This window comes from Corvus cornix, chromosome 12 (genome assembly GCF_000738735.6).
Source record: "Corvus cornix cornix isolate S_Up_H32 chromosome 12, ASM73873v5, whole genome shotgun sequence".
NCBI classification, from domain to species: Eukaryota; Metazoa; Chordata; class Aves; order Passeriformes; family Corvidae; genus Corvus; species Corvus cornix.
Genome location: NC_046342.1, coordinates 4,393,131 through 4,407,685, shown reverse-complemented (window position 1 = coordinate 4,407,685; position 14,555 = coordinate 4,393,131). Strand labels below are relative to the sequence as shown.

The window sequence follows — 14,555 nt, the reverse complement described above, 5'->3', positions numbered from 1 at the left end:
TTAGGCATCACTGGAAAAGACGGTTCCAGGTCCGGCAAAACCACTGGTCTTAGCAGATGTCTTAACATCCCTGCTGCAGCTCAGTAGCATCCCACCTGTTCATGTCTTGCTGAAGCCAGAGGACTGGAAAGCAAGCAGGATTTTTAATATTGTATTTCAGATTCTTCATTTGTGATAATTTTAGCCAAGCTCTCTCTCCTGTTGCCTGTGGACTTGTTTACCCCAAACATCCAAACGGGGATTTAGGGGAAGAAATGGCAAATGCCTTGTTGGAGAGATGCCTTTTACAGTTTGTAGTATATCTTTTGAGATACATTCATTTCCCTTTGGATAACCTGGTGCCTTGCCCTGACACAGAGAGCAGTATTTTAACAGAAAGGTACTGTTGACTCAGCAATACAGATACAGGAAAGGAAATCTATTTACACAGCTAATGGCTGAGCTTGTCTGCCATTATCACCTCTGGCAGACTGATGGAGAGTGCCAGGAGTTAAGTTTTGCTCTGTTGCCCATAAGGACTGCATCTGAAAGACAGCCTTTGAGTCCTTTCCTGATTATTTCAGAAAGAAAAACCTTCATGGCATTTCCAGCTTGCCCTGTGCTGCTGTTCCAGTGTTTCTGTGTGATTTGGTGCTTTAGGGTAAAGTTTGCACCCTGATGTCTTAGGGATTGATTCTGAAATTTTTGTCTTAACATGAGCAGCTCAGGGCCTTCTCCTATAACTTCTTCTGGCCTGGTGGCTCTCCCCCTGAGTTTGATAGCAGCTCCAAGTGCACAGTGCTTACAAGCTTAGTCACAGCCACTGGATTTCATCCCTTCAAAGGAGTGTCTGTAAAGAACCAGTTATACAAAAGTTGCTGCCTTACATAGCCTCAGGATTCAATTTAAATTAGTTTAATTTCAGTCCCTAACACGTGTGTGTGGGGTCCTCTAGTGTCACAACTATGCAAACAAAAGCTGGTGATAGTTTAGTTTTGGGAGACAGCAGTAGCCAGTTGGTTTAAGATTGTTGCTGGCTGCTCTCAGTTTCACATTGTTAGCAGATTTGTGCTTTTGGTGTCAGAGCTGAACTTGTTAAATTCTGATGAATTGAGGGTATTTCCAATATCCAGTTGCAAACTGAAATCCCGGTGGTATTTTCCATCTCCTGGATGTTCTGCCTTGCCTATTAAGGGACAAAGTGGGTATTTCAATTATCTCTGACAGGATGTAAAATTGGCTAGCTTTACAGTGTTAAATATTTAAACAGAACATAATTGGCTTTAAATTTATGGTGTTGCATAGCAGAAACCCATGAAATGGCCATATATATTGAACTCATTTATTATCTTTTCATCAGAGTTCTGTTCCCTTGGCAGGTATTTATTTAACACAAGAAAACGTATGTAGAATTAAGAAGAAAGACTGATTGGAGAGATAATGGAGTGAAAAGTGGGTTTTTTTTCCTTTTGGGTAATTTTTTCCAGTCCACCCAGTTTAGTACTGATGAGTCCTGATCCCATTAATTCTGCTAGTAGTGATGAGAGTCCCAGTCCCAATTCTGTGGGGTGTCTGGTTTGCCCTAAGGGCACTCTGTTGTATATGGAGCTTGGTGGTCGCAGCAGAAAACTGCATCACAGATAATCTTTGTACCTCCACTACCAAATAGCAGAGAAATCAAGGACTGAATGGATTATATCACAGGGACTGACCTAAATCCTGTGCTATAGGATGAGCTGTACTGCCAGGTACGGGAAGAGTTTGACCCCCCAGCTCCTGCTGTGGGGGTAACTCTGGGTGGGACATGACACAAGTGAATCTGAAGGTGCAGCTGGTGCTCCCCTGAACTCTGCTGCTCTTCAGTGCACACACAAGTTCAGCTGCAGTTCGTGTCTACATTCAAAGGCCACTCCAGTAGCAAACCAAAATATTTTACCAACTTCTGTGCCTGATTTTCAGTTGAGTTGGCAGGTTCAGTACTCTCGTTGCAAGGCTGTACTGCCTGTTTAATTAACCCCTGCTACCTGAGAGCAGTAGCTGTTACTGTGTGACACTGGAACTTCAGCTTCTCCTAAATGGATTAGGGATTACATCTGTAAGAGACTCAAGCTTTTCCTGTGACATCAGTCTGTCCTTTCTCAGCTGGTGGCCTGGAATAGGGGTGCAAACTGCCTTGGCTAGATAGTAAATCCATTTGCTTTAGGTCAGCAGTATTCCTGGGATGTGCATACGAAGTACTTCTCTTAAAATTAAAAAAAACCAAAACTAGTCTTTGCTACCTCTTAACACTCTCCTGAAAAAACACAGTAGAGAACTTATTTCCATAAAAATGCAAGTGCTGGAGGAGAACAGAATTCTACTCTTTCAGGAGCTCTTCTGTGTGTAGTTGAAATCCCAATCCATAACTTCAGCTTCCATGTTTATGCAGAGAATTAGAATGGAAGTCAATGCTTGTGAAAGGTGGGCAGAATTCCAGACATCTTCAGACAGCTAGGATCTCACACTGGATCAATTGTCTTTTTTGAAATTATAAACATTTTTATTTCCCATATAGTTAATTACCTTTTCTGTGTAGACAAATCCTACCTCTTAAGCAAATGCATGTCAAGTGTTTTTAAGCTCAGGAAGCTTAGGTCTGACTTGGCCAAAAATAAGAGGTCGTTACAGTTGTTACAGGAGCTGAACAAGGTTTGTTATCTAGCAAAGTTTGGAAGTTTCCCATAAATGGTTTTGGTGAAGGCATAGAGAGTGTTGGCAACTTGCAAATTAGCCTTGAAGTTTGTTTTAAATAAAGGTATTCAACAAAAGCCCCTCAGGCTCCTGCTTTGCCTCCTCCTTGTGCAACACCCTCAGCTCACATACACACATTGCTGGACAAGGTGAGTGTCTTTTGACCTGGAGTTTTGGGGATTATAAACAAAAATTTGGTCATTGAGGAGCAGCCCCAGACTGATGTAAGAAATAATAAGCAGGAGGAATCACACATGGAGAAAACCAGACAGGCTCCTAAGCCCAAATGTGGGTGCCTAATTCCATCCTTTTGTGTGCTTTGGAGGCTTGATGGGAACACAGGCCAGTTCTGCTTCATGTGTACACCCAGCTGTCTCCACAGTCGAGTCTGTTTCTCCCCCACATTGTTCTGTGGGCTATACAGCTATTGAGCTTTTTGTACAATTAATTCTCTGCCTGTGCATTGCCTCTTGTTCATCTGACAGTTTTCCTAACAAGTCCCAGGTCTTGGGGCTGTGGGCCAGATGAGGCAGAAGCAAATCTGAAATACATCACCAATGTCATCATGTTCTGTTCCCCTTGGCCTGGGCAGAGCTGCAGGTGAGCTGATGAACCCCTGGTTTGTGCAGGAATTCAGCTTAAGGCTAAACTGGCATTTCTTTTTGTACTCTGGATGCCCAGGACTGGCAGCTGGAAGCTCCTGCCCTCCTGACTTCTCCAGCAAGCCTTTCTGAAGAGATCTGAGTTTCTGTGCTATAGAACACTAAACTTTGACCCCCACAGAGCTTCCCCTTCCAAGTTTTTCCACACTTAGTTCAGTTTTTGAAAGAGCAGGGCAATTCACTGCACACAAATTACCAGCAGATACTGGGGATACACTCCAGCAGTTTCTGTGGGAAAATGCAGATGATGGGGGGAAAAAAGACAATCACGCTAGACTTTCATGTAAATAGTTTAATTATATTTCAATGCTTTAAAACACAGAAACACTTGAATTAAATTACATCATAATGCTTCTGCTAAATTATACATATACTTCCAAGAACTGTGAGAGGAGGTGCTATGGAACTAAAAGAATACTCCAGTACGAGCCCAGCAATTACCCATAATATTCTTTTAATCTTACTATCTGTACTTCTTTACTTTAAAGGGCAGTCATCACAGGACGAAGCCTACCATCACAGGGAGGATGGTTCAAGAGAATTCCTCTGTTGGTGTATTCATTGCACAGGATTTATCTCAGTAAACCATGGACCAAGGTGCAGTTTGCACCTGGCCTGGTGGAATCACTGCTGGGCAGCTCCCACTGCAGCACACAGAGCTGGGAGCAGGGCATGCAGTGGGCTGAGGCATTGAGGAAACAATTCAGCTCACACTTGCCTTTTGTTGAGTTTAAAACAAAGATGAAAGTTCCAATCCTAAGATTTCTGCGGAAAATGCTGCAATTTAGGATAGCTGGACCCCCCTGCTGCCACTTGCATCCCTGTGCTGCTGCAGAGCATGGAAAGGTGAGAGGCAGTGGAGAAATCAGATGTGTGGCTGCTCTCACTGAGCACCTGGAGGAGATGGGAAGTGTGTGTGTGGGTAGCAGATGTATTTATGTATTTGTCTCTCAGCTGATCACTGGGAATACCCACAGACAGACTCCAAATTCTAAGGACCTAATCTGCATTACAGTGAGTATTTGTATCCATGCACCTTCCTCCCAGCAGCATCCCTGGGGGCAAACAGCAGCAGCCTGGAAGTGCCTCCTGCCACATCTCCTGGCTATGAGGGCTAGGCTGTTTTCCACACTCCAACCCCTAATATACTCCCAGAAATCCCTAGTTCTAAAAAGACAGCTGGATACTGACAAACTAAAGCAACTTAGCCCTGCAAAGCTGCCCTGAGGGCAGCTGTGTCAGTGGAAGAGGAAGAGCTGGTAAGGTACTGTGCCCTGCAGGGGTCAGGGGCATATGCTGAGGAAACAGTCTGCATTTAATGAATATGGAAAAAACAATCACACGGGGGAAGAAAAGAAAACAGGTGGGAGAACAAAAACTAACTGGCAGGTCCAAACTTGCAACAAAGCACATGATACCTGAATTGCCACTCTGAAACATCTCCTTGCATAAAGCTTTAGGTCTGCATTCAAATTTTGGCTTGCCCTGATTCCCTTTTAACTGGTGCTGTGGATGGAATACAATCTGATTGACAAATGCCTGTACCACACAAAGATCAGGAGGTAATCAGTGCAGGGCTGGGCTCTGATGCTGGTCCCTGGCTGCTGTGCTGGTCTGCAGCACTTGGGGCCAGTGCCCATCAAAAGGCTTGCAGAGGACAGGCCCCCACACTGCAGTGCCACATGCCAAGGTGGCCAGAGACCCTTTGCACTCTCTTACTCCTGCAGCCCTGAAGGATGCACAGGCAGAGAGATGCTTCAGGGCTACAGGGAAACCCCTGGCTTACCTGTCTAGTCCCACCTACCTGTTCCTAGCAGGTAACTCGAGCAGAGGCTAACGCAAAGCTCTGTGTTCCCTTCAGCAGGAAGAAGAGAAGGCTCTGACTGCAGGTCCTGGCAGGTAAGGAAGTACAAACCAGCTGTTAGTCATCTCTGGGGGCAAACACTGGGCTGTTGTTGAGCCAATACATGTTCTTCCTTATTTAAAAGAAAGTATTTCAAAGCTTAATCCTTTTTCCTGGGTAACACTCTGCACTGCAGAAACTTCCCTGAGCCAAAGCAGGAGGGGCTATGGGGTATTGGAACCCCCAGTTCTGCTCAATTCCTCTTTGTTGCCCGAGCACTGTTATTCCTAAGACCAGTAGCCAGACAGTGACAGTCCCTGCCTCTAGCTGTGTGAAATCCCTCTGTCTATAGAGTAGCTCTAATTTGGGATATTCAGCCACTTTCTCAGTTAAGATCTAAGTGGCCAAATGTTCACCGCTTCACTTTTTAAAGCCAGTGAATTCCCCGTGCTTCAACATCACCCTGACGCACATTTATCAGCAGCCATGCACCTGGGAGGGGATAATCCCATGGTTGTGTTCTCCCTGCTGTGCCCCAGGTCACCCCTCAGCTGGGGCAGGCAGCTCTCCTGGCTCAAAGAGGCTTTGCCACCAGTCCCCTCCCAGGACCGGCCAGAGCTGCGGTCACTGCAGAGGCCCATCCATCACTTTCCTTGGGGCCTGGGCACACAGAGCCAGTGGAGAAGGTCTCTGAAACATGCACCTCTCTCCTTCCCTGACCCACAGACCACAGCTCTGTGCTCTGACAGGTTAATCTGTACAAGGCAGGCACTGTTCCTAAGCACAAAGCTTGGTAGGTGTTACCAGGCAGTGCCAGCCCAGAAACTGGAGCTCAAGACCTTAGAGTGGTAACAGACACAGCAGAAAATCACCACTGCCCTTACAAAGGGTTGGCTTCCCAGACTGATGGCACTTCCTGTGCCCATTTGTAACACAAACCAACAGGTGACCAGCTGGGCTCGGTGGATCAGCCATGCTTGAGGGAAGTCACTGCTTTGTTGGCTTCATCCTCCTTGTTCTCAGCAGGATCCTGGAGCAGGGCAGGTCCTGGTCATGCATTGATGGCATTGGCCATGTCTGTGAACACGAGGCGGCTGGGTCTCTGCAGGGCTCCCTGACTCGTCAGCAGCACCTGCAGGGGAGCAGGAGAGCTGAGCGCCAGCACGGCTGCCTTGGCTCAGGGCTGTGCTTGGGCACAGGCTGCACACTTGGAACTGCATTCACCCCTTCCAGGGGAGGCTGCCTGGCTAACAAGGCATTAACAAGGCTGTGACAGGAAAATACTACAGGCTGGAGAGTAAGTTAGCACATCCATGCCAGTTTAAAATCCCCACATCACTGGATTACTGGGTCTCACTATTTATATATGCAAGGCAGCCTGAAAAGGCTTGAGATATCAAGAAGGCCTGGAAATGTGCCATTGCCTGAGCTTGAGCTGTTGTTTTAGACTCTCCCTCTCCTTTTACATTAAATCTTTATACTCTTGTACTTCCCAAGCATTAGCAAGAGGGATCTGAGGTATCCTGCTGGCCAGTCCCTGGAGAGGATGGATCTGTTTTTACTGTGCTAAGGTTAATTCTGGCCTTACAATTTCCCCCCTTTACTACCTCCAGGTAAGCCCCCTATGTGGACTAATAGAGGGATCTGATGTTGTCCTAGTATGTGCTACTCAGAGGACAAGATCCTTTGCTTTTACACACCACATTTCCTGCTTTTCCAAACTATTATGTTCCATACGTTGATTATCTTTCATATTCCAACACATCTTTGTGCTCTTTAGCAGGTCGAGAATGTCTCAAGGTAAGTATTTTATAATTATAGTTGTATTTATTATCTCCTCTTTCCCTTTCTGCCCAAACCAAGCTTGCTAGAGATTATCTGAAGGTATAAGGTGTGTGGAAACTGAAACTGTTTGGGAGAACTCCTGCCCCTGAACAGGAAAAGCAGGGGATGACATGGGCAACACAGAGCAGCTGGAGAGCAATTCATGAAAGGAAAGGTGTGTCTACTCTAAGGACAAGCTGTGTCACTGGGTAAGAGACAGCCTGTTCCAACCATCCCTGCTGGCTCTCTTTTAAAAACACTTTTTGTGTGGTGGTGGTGACAAAGGGAACAGAAAACACTGTGAAGCTGGACCCAAACAGTGGTGAGAAGCCCTTCTTTCCTATTTCTCCTACCTCTTGTTACACTGGGAAGGAGAGAGCCTCCTGTCAAAGACCTGCCTGGCTCCTCAGTCCACCCTAAGCACTCCAAAATGCTCAAGTCCCTATTTCCAGGGCTAGCAGAGATGGGGAAGTCCTCCTCAGGTCTTACTTGGCTTCCCTACCCTGCAGCCCATGACAAAATCTCCTTGACCCTGTAACAAAAGCAGTGCAGGTACCAGTGGCTGTAGTGACACTCATGGTGTTGCTGCCTACCTTGTTCTGTGATGCCTGGGACAATGCTGCATCTCGCCCATGCTCCAGCAGCTCCTGCTCCAGCTCATCCTGCTCCTCAGTGGGATCAAAGTTGTACATGGGCATGAGCTGGTGCCGTAGCTTCTCCAGCCTGCCCATGGGAGGAGAGGGAAAGGGTTGGTTGAGAAGAACAGAGCTCAGGCTGCTTCCCCACCCCCCTGCTGAGCCTTTCTGCAGGCTGCTGCTCCTCCTGCACAGGGATTCTGCTCCTATGGCTCTTGCTGGATGAGGCTAAGAACCTACTACACACAGCTGGCAGGAGTGGAAGACACCCAGAGTGCAGTTACAGGGATTAACTGCCATCACTAATCTGTGTTGGCAGGCATTTACACACAGAGGAATCAGGATGTAAGTTCCTGCAGACCTTAAAAGATTAGGCTTTATGTGGAAGGACAAAAGAAACAGTGGAACATACTGGCTTGGCATTTTGTGACTTCTCCCCCGTCCCTCTGCCCACACCACCCCATCCTGCCATGTCACAGTCTGCCAGCAGCAGTTCATTTCAAGCTGCAGTGGCCTGAGAGTGCTTTAACTCTGGGGCTGAAGTACACAAAATTAAATAGAAAATAATAAACAATAAATAGAAAATAGGAAAGAGAGAGATTCTCACAGGGGGCTGATGCCTGTGGACACTGTTCCTACTCTTGTATCATTGCTTCAAGAGACAGAGCTATGACTTATTACCCAAGGGGTCTCCTCAGAGATGGATGATGGATGGGGTGGCTCCTGGGAAAACACTGAGTCCTGCCTTTGGCTATAGCTGAGTTTTGGAGGGTGGTAGAAGGAAACACACAAGCAGTTACTGGCAGTGTCACCACAAATAGCTATTTTGGCAAGTGTTTGGATGACACACTCTTCCCCTGCTTCTCTATGGGCTTGCCAGCACAACCATTATCTCCAGCAGTGGTATTTTCACAGGCCAAGCACTGGCTGCTCCTGCAGCAGCACCCAGACCCGGGCTTTGGTGTTGGGCTTGGAAATTTTACAGCAGACAGCAGCACTTTCTGGAAGTCTGTGGCCTGGCCAGGCCTGCCCCAAGGAGTCAGGGAGGGAGGAGGTACCACAGCTTATGGATCTTCACCAGAGTCCCTGCTGTGAGACAGGAGAACCAAGATGTGTTTCTCCCTGCCTGCTGCTCTCCCTCTCTATTTTCAGCCAGGAGCTTAGCAAGGAAATTAAGACATTAACTCCTGGGCTGAAGCTGCATCTCTGCACTGTGCTGCTGCCACTTGCTGTCACTGCCTGGGCTGCTGGAAAACACAGGAATCTGGGAATGGCTGAAACCTGAGCTCCACACCTTTCATGATGGAGTTCCCAGCTTCTTTATAAACACATAACCCTCTCCTTTGTTTTCATGCATCTCATACGTGAAGTGTGATGAGTTTTCAGGATCCCTGGCCTCCTCCTGCTCAGCTTTATTCTCCTTCCAAAACTGTGGAGGAGTCTTTGACACACTGGTGTCAGAGGGTGGGCCAGTCCCAGGAGTGCAGCGTCCCTGCCTCAGTCACACACAGCTGCTCCCTGCAGCCTTGTTCTCACACAGCCATCGCTTTCACTCTCCCCATCATCTCCCTATCTCCTGAGCTTGCTCTAGATTTTGAAGCTCTGAGTTCCCTTCAGCCAACAACAGATGTTACTTACCTCTTCCTCTTCCTGATATATAGAACCTGAAGGAGAAAGAGAAGCATCATTACAGCAGTCCCAGTAGGATGGGGAATAGCTGAGAAGAGAAATTTTGGGCACACAGAGGAGAGGTAGAGAAGGTTGGTGTCACTGTGCACCAAAGTGGGGGAAGGGAGAAGTGACAACAAAAATGACACTTCATATGCATCACTGTGAGCTTGGCAGCACATTGTGTGTAAGTGCTCAGTGGCCTGGTATTAGGTGTGTTAGTAGGAGTAAGAGTATTAGGTGTATTATCAGGTGTAGCTCAGCACATTTCTGTGGCTGCAGGACGTATATGGATGAAAAAGCTTCCCTTTGTGATTCTCGTGTCGATTTCCTACAGCGCAGAAGTGCTGCTACCCCCTCCCCAGTACAAAGGGAAGAAGCAAAGAGGGAGGGCATGCTCAGGGACTTGCCTCTGTCAGCCTGTGCTGGGAAGAAAGGGAGGCTCTGGGCCTCCACAGCCTTGTTCTGACAACTACGAACGCTGGATGTTGCTCTTGGGAACTTTTGACCATTTCCAGGTTTTCTTAGGGGCTTTTGGAAAAACTCCTCCTGGGGCCTGCAATGAAATTTTGCAATAGGCTCCTCTGATGGCTGTATTAGTGAAGCCCTTCCTCATACGAGGAATGGGAGCTTGCTGCTACCTTCTGTTCTTTGTTGGCAGGGAAACGATCTGGTTACATAACAAAAGGAGAGCTGCAGCCCTTGCACACAACTCTGGTCTCTAAAGCTTCTGCCCACAGCATTAATGGCAAGGTTAGTGACATACCAAACCCTCAAGGACTGATACCCAGCAAGCAGAACCTTGGAAATGCAGTCCAGGGTGAGTCTTGCTGAGGTGGATTCAGGCCACTTTAATTCAAAAAGAATTATTCCATGTCCACAGGGGAGACTAACATGGTTTCAACAGTCTGCTTGAAAAGTTAATATGGATAAACTTTCTTGTGGGGCCCAAGAGAAGGTTTAAATCAATGCAGCTGTTCCAGGTAACAAGTCAGAACACAATCTGCTTTGTTTTCTTTTAATTGAACTTCCTACTGCTATCAAAAACAAATACTGATACTACATGTGGCCTCTCCTAGGCCTGCTGGGAATCCCATTTGGACCAGAGCTCAGGGAGACTGCAGAAATACTGGAGCAATGGATAAAGGCCTTAAAAAGAAAGGAACCTCAGGAACTACCAGTTCCCAGCAGTTTTGGGTGAGACTTTAATAGAATGCAAAGAAATTATTCAATGCAAATCAGTCCTAGAACCTCTAGCCACCCTCCACCCTCAAGAGACAGGAATGTTTAGCTGGGCTCTCTTACCATTGCTACAGCCAACCCAATCACAGTAATGATCCCAAAGGAAAGCAGCATGGTGCTCATGCCAGGTCCAGTGCTGGCCACATCCGGGATTTTGGTGCTGTTGAAACTGGTAGTCTCAGGGCTTACGGTGGCTGTCTCTGGTACAGTCACATCCAGAGCTGTCCCTGGGTCTGGCTTGGCTGTGGTGGGGGTGCTGTGATGCAAGTCATGCACAGAGGGTGAGCTGTAACTCATCCTGCCAGCTCTTGGTAGCTCCTGTTACCAAGCTGTTGTCCTCTCCCATCGGCTACAGAAGTGCAGAGCTGTCCTTCCTATCGAGGGCCCTCACGTGAGACCTCTCCTGTAGCACCACCACTGATGGGTTTTCTTCGGGGTAGGAACCACACTGGACTCTGCCTAGGAGGAAATGAGAAGAGATGAATGGTGCAGAGCTCTTGGAGACAGGCACAACCTTTCCCACAGTTCCCCAATCCACCAGAACAGTTTTTGAATGCCCACTCAAAATAAGAAGAAGGTTTTTTGGGGGTACTGAGATCCTCCAAAGTCATGCCTGATTCACTGGGAGTTGGTGATAACTCTGCCCTCACTGCTTCAGCTCTGCCTCCTTGCAGTCAGTTGGAGCTCTGTGTGGGGACAACCCCAGAACCCTTGTCCACAGTCTGCCCCAGGCTGAACCAGGTGGTCTCTATCTGCCCCAGGATAGAGCATTTTCCTGCTTCTGTCTCTTATTTTCAATTTTTGGAAAGTTGCATGGATCCCCTTTTCAGTGGGAACATACCCAATAAAATGACACTCAGCTGTGAGACTTCCATAGCTGAGGATGCTTTTTATTGAATCCAAAGTAGGAGTTCCCTGTTGTGGTAGTCACTGGTGACTGGTGGGTCCCTGCACTATTCATTGCCCCACTGCTGTTCATCCCTGTGCTCTGGAAAGGGTGGGTTGCATCACTCCTCCATCTAAGACACCAAGTATTTCTCAATCCCTCATGAAAGCACCACTCAAGCTTAGTCATGCACTGGCAATTATCAATATTAATTTTAAAATTAGTCCAATTTTGGATTGGAGCTGTGAAATTTGATAGATCTGTTCATGCTGAGAACACAAAAGGCTTTAATTGCTTCATACTTCTATTGTGCAAATGATCAAGAGTTGCAAAACACCATGGGATGAGCCTATGGGAAGTATTTGCACACTTTGTTTATAAAAGCTCTGTATGTAACTTTAGATCATCAGTTGCTTCCCTGAAAACGCAGCTTCCTCTGGAGCTGAGCTGACCTGAAAACTTCTATAGCAGTTCTCTGGTAATTTCCCTGCAGTTTAGCAGACATTGCATCTCTGGGCTGGAATGCAGCCGGGACAGAGGAGTTAATGAGCTCTGAATAGAAGAAGATGTGCCTGCAAAGCGGAGCCATTGTTCTGCTCCACTCTCTTCTATTCCAGGCAAGGTTACTGTGCAGTTCCCATGCTGTGATGCCATCCTGCTGTCCACAACTGCATGAAGCAGCGTGATCAACATCTGCCACTAACAACTGGAACAGGGAAACCCCCCCAGGCCAGCAGCACCAGGCTGTGCTGTGGTCAGTCAGCAGCTGGAGCAGTCACCTCGACTTGTCCTGCAGCTCCCTGAGCAGGTAAATGCCTTGCCACACGTTCAGGATCTGTCTCAGCTTCCTGGAAACAACTTTGTGAAGCAAAGGGGAATTTTGAAGTGCCTGGGAGACTGTGGGAGCTGTCAAACTCCCAAGAGTTTCCAGAGAAATGTGAATAGTAACAGTTCTGGTGTGGTCCCTCCTAACATTGTGCTGGGTCACGAGTTCATTGCAGCTGAAGGGGACTGTGCCCTTCACTGACCATTAGACCCTGCACTCTGCTTAACCCACAGGGCACCTGGACTTCCCCAGCCATTACTGCCCACAGCAGAGCTCAGGTGTAGTGGACATTCAGGCACAAAGATGGTAAATTTGAAATCAGTGTCACAACAACAGCAGCAGCAGGGAAAGGGAAGGAATTATTGAGCAGATCGAGCAGCTGCTCAGGCAGAATCCATCAGTTCGTGCCAGTCAGGGAAACTTTCCATAATACTACCCGGTTTTAAAAAAGCCACTACCAAGGAAATAAAAAGTGGAAAAAGAGCCTAAGTGAAAGGAGTGAAGCAGGCCCAAGGGTTTTGCAGAGTATGGCTCTAGATCTTGAACAGGTCCTAAATTTTGGAAACAAAATAGATTAGGCCTTCAGCTGAATGTGGTGTCAGTTTTGGAAACCAAAAAAGGCTGGGCTAAAATGTGCCAGCTGAAAATCTAGTCTAGGGCAAACAGGGGTTCTTGTTCTTGCTCTCGGTGTCCTGTTCATGCTGAAGGATTCCCATGCCCACAGACCTAGCTCTAAAAGCAGTCCTGTGTCAAAGGCTTCTGACCTGGCTTAGCCAACCACTTCCAGGTCCAGATAGGGCTGTTTCTGCTCCCCAGCTCCTCCTGGTCCAGGCTGCAGACAGTCCGATGGGGAGGCTGAATGCAAGGATGGCCCAGGGCCCACAGCTTACACGATAGAGCTGGGGTGGATCATCTTTCCCACCACCTTCCTTTCCCAGTTGTCATCCTGGTGCTGGAAGTTTGATCTGCAGGCTGGGCACACTCGAAGCCTCTGCTGGCAGCTGTAGGGCCGGGGACAGCTACTACCTATGACTGGCAGGTTCCAGCAGAGTCCCTGCACAAATAGAAGAGAAGAGGAACCAGATTCCTCAGCTGCTGCCAGCTGGCATTGTTCCATTGCACCAAGAGAGCTCCTCACACAGCCAGGACTGCTCTGAGCTGGGTTCTGCTGGGTCTGGGAAGAAGGAGAACACGTTTGTTTCTCTCCTTAAGCCAGCATTTCCAAACTGATCTCTGACAGGTGCTGCTCACTTCTGAGATGAAGAAAATTGTTTTGGGCAGCACCTTGAACCTTTTCTTAGTCCTGGTTTTAATCTCTCTGTGCTGCTGTTTCGTTCTGGGTGTGACAGGAACAGAGATTTGTGTCTAGTAATTCAGCAGTGCAAGCGGCACTGTGTTGCTGCTGGCAACGGGACGTAGCTTCCCCCTGGGTGAGCCCTTGGCTTCCCCCACCTCTGCTCCAGAGCTGACCAGGCTCTAGGGCAGCGGGGAAGCCCTGACCGTGTCTGCCAGCTGCCCCGGAGCTCTCTGGCTGTCACCCTCCCGCTGTCCGAGAGGGACACGGCCCCTTCCCACTCTGGAGCAGGCGCGGGAACTCTCCCCAGCAATGCCACCGCTCCTCTGAGGCCGCGCCGACGCACGCTGAAATAGCAGCGACCGCCCTGTCCCCGTGCGGGCAGTGCCACCCCAGCGCTGCCCGGCGGCTCCATCCCTGCGGGCAGCCCCCCCTTCCCCATCCCGAGGAAGTTTCCAGGCGGATACCGGATCGCAGAGCCCTTCCCGCCGCCCACGTGCAGCCGGCTCGGGCCCGCAGTTCGGCACGGGGGAAAACCCGGACTGGATTCTTCCCGGAGTACGGAATGGGGAAAAACCCGGACTGGATTCTTCCCGGAAGACGGAATGGGGGAAAACCCGGACTGGATTCCTCCCGGAAGACGGAATGGGGGAAAACCCGAGAAGGCCGTGGTACCTCCGCAGTGCCAGCTCCGTAATGCCCGCGGGAGGGACAGGACGGCATAGCCGGACACCCCCGCGGCCCGGCCCTGCCCGGCCCGGCCCGGCCCAGCCCAGCCCGCCCCTCCCCGGAGGCGTCCCCCGCGCTGGGGCGGCCGGGACCGTCACTTACTGCACGCTCCCGCCGAAGCGTCCAATCTCCCCGGGCCGCGGGCGGAGCGGCGGCCGGGGGCCGCGCCCGGGGCCGCGGGGGCCGGGCCGGGCCGCGCCGCTCGGCTCCGCGCACCGCCGCTGGCCCCGCCCCGCT

The 14,555-nt window shown here is 49.1% G+C and overlaps 2 protein-coding genes across 8 annotated transcripts in view; one reads left to right on the top strand and one right to left on the bottom strand.

Annotated features, from left to right (window-relative positions):
• Positions 1–2,786, top strand: part of LOC104683431 (high mobility group protein HMGI-C-like) — a 51,249-nt gene extending 48,463 nt beyond the window's left edge. For all 3 annotated transcript variants that reach the window (XM_010390325.3, XM_019280173.2, XM_019280172.3), the window contains exon 6: positions 5–2,786. In XM_010390325.3, the coding sequence (XP_010388627.2) occupies positions 5–87 (83 nt within the window). In that variant the 3' untranslated portion in view covers positions 88–2,786. The remainder of the gene's footprint in view (positions 1–4) is intronic.
• Positions 2,787–3,648: 862 nt separating this feature from the next.
• Positions 3,649–14,510, bottom strand: C12H3orf18 (chromosome 12 C3orf18 homolog). 5 transcript variants are annotated; one of them, XM_039559031.1, is made up of 6 exons: positions 14,421–14,508; positions 13,060–13,349; positions 10,647–11,042; positions 9,312–9,337; positions 7,632–7,761; positions 3,649–6,346 (listed from the first exon to the last, which is right to left on the bottom strand). In XM_039559031.1, the coding sequence occupies exons 3-6, from the start codon at positions 10,878–10,880 to the stop codon at positions 6,266–6,268; spliced, it is 471 nt and encodes a 156-aa protein (XP_039414965.1). In that variant the 5' UTR covers positions 10,881–11,042; positions 13,060–13,349; positions 14,421–14,508; the 3' UTR covers positions 3,649–6,265. The 5 variants fall into 5 exon arrangements, with proteins under 5 accessions (XP_039414965.1, XP_039414967.1, XP_039414968.1 ...); XM_039559033.1 differs by having other exon boundaries at positions 10,647–11,038; XM_039559034.1 differs by having other exon boundaries at positions 13,186–13,349.
• Between the last annotated feature and the right edge of the window lie 45 nt (positions 14,511–14,555).

What these genes read in the sequence shown, in the direction of transcription:
- C12H3orf18 (XM_039559032.1), bottom strand. Translation starts at nt 10,880, where the DNA reads ATGAGTTACAGCTCACCCTCTGTGCATGACTTGCATCACAGCACCCCC. An exon ending in TTGGGTTGGCTGTAGCAATG is followed by an intron (nt 9,338 to 10,646) that starts GTAAGAGAGCCC and finishes TTTCTCCTTCAG; the next exon opens with GTTCTATATATCAGGAAGAG. An exon ending in TATATCAGGAAGAGGAAGAG is followed by an intron (nt 7,762 to 9,311) that starts GTAAGTAACATC and finishes TCCCATGGGCAG; the next exon opens with GCTGGAGAAGCTACGGCACC.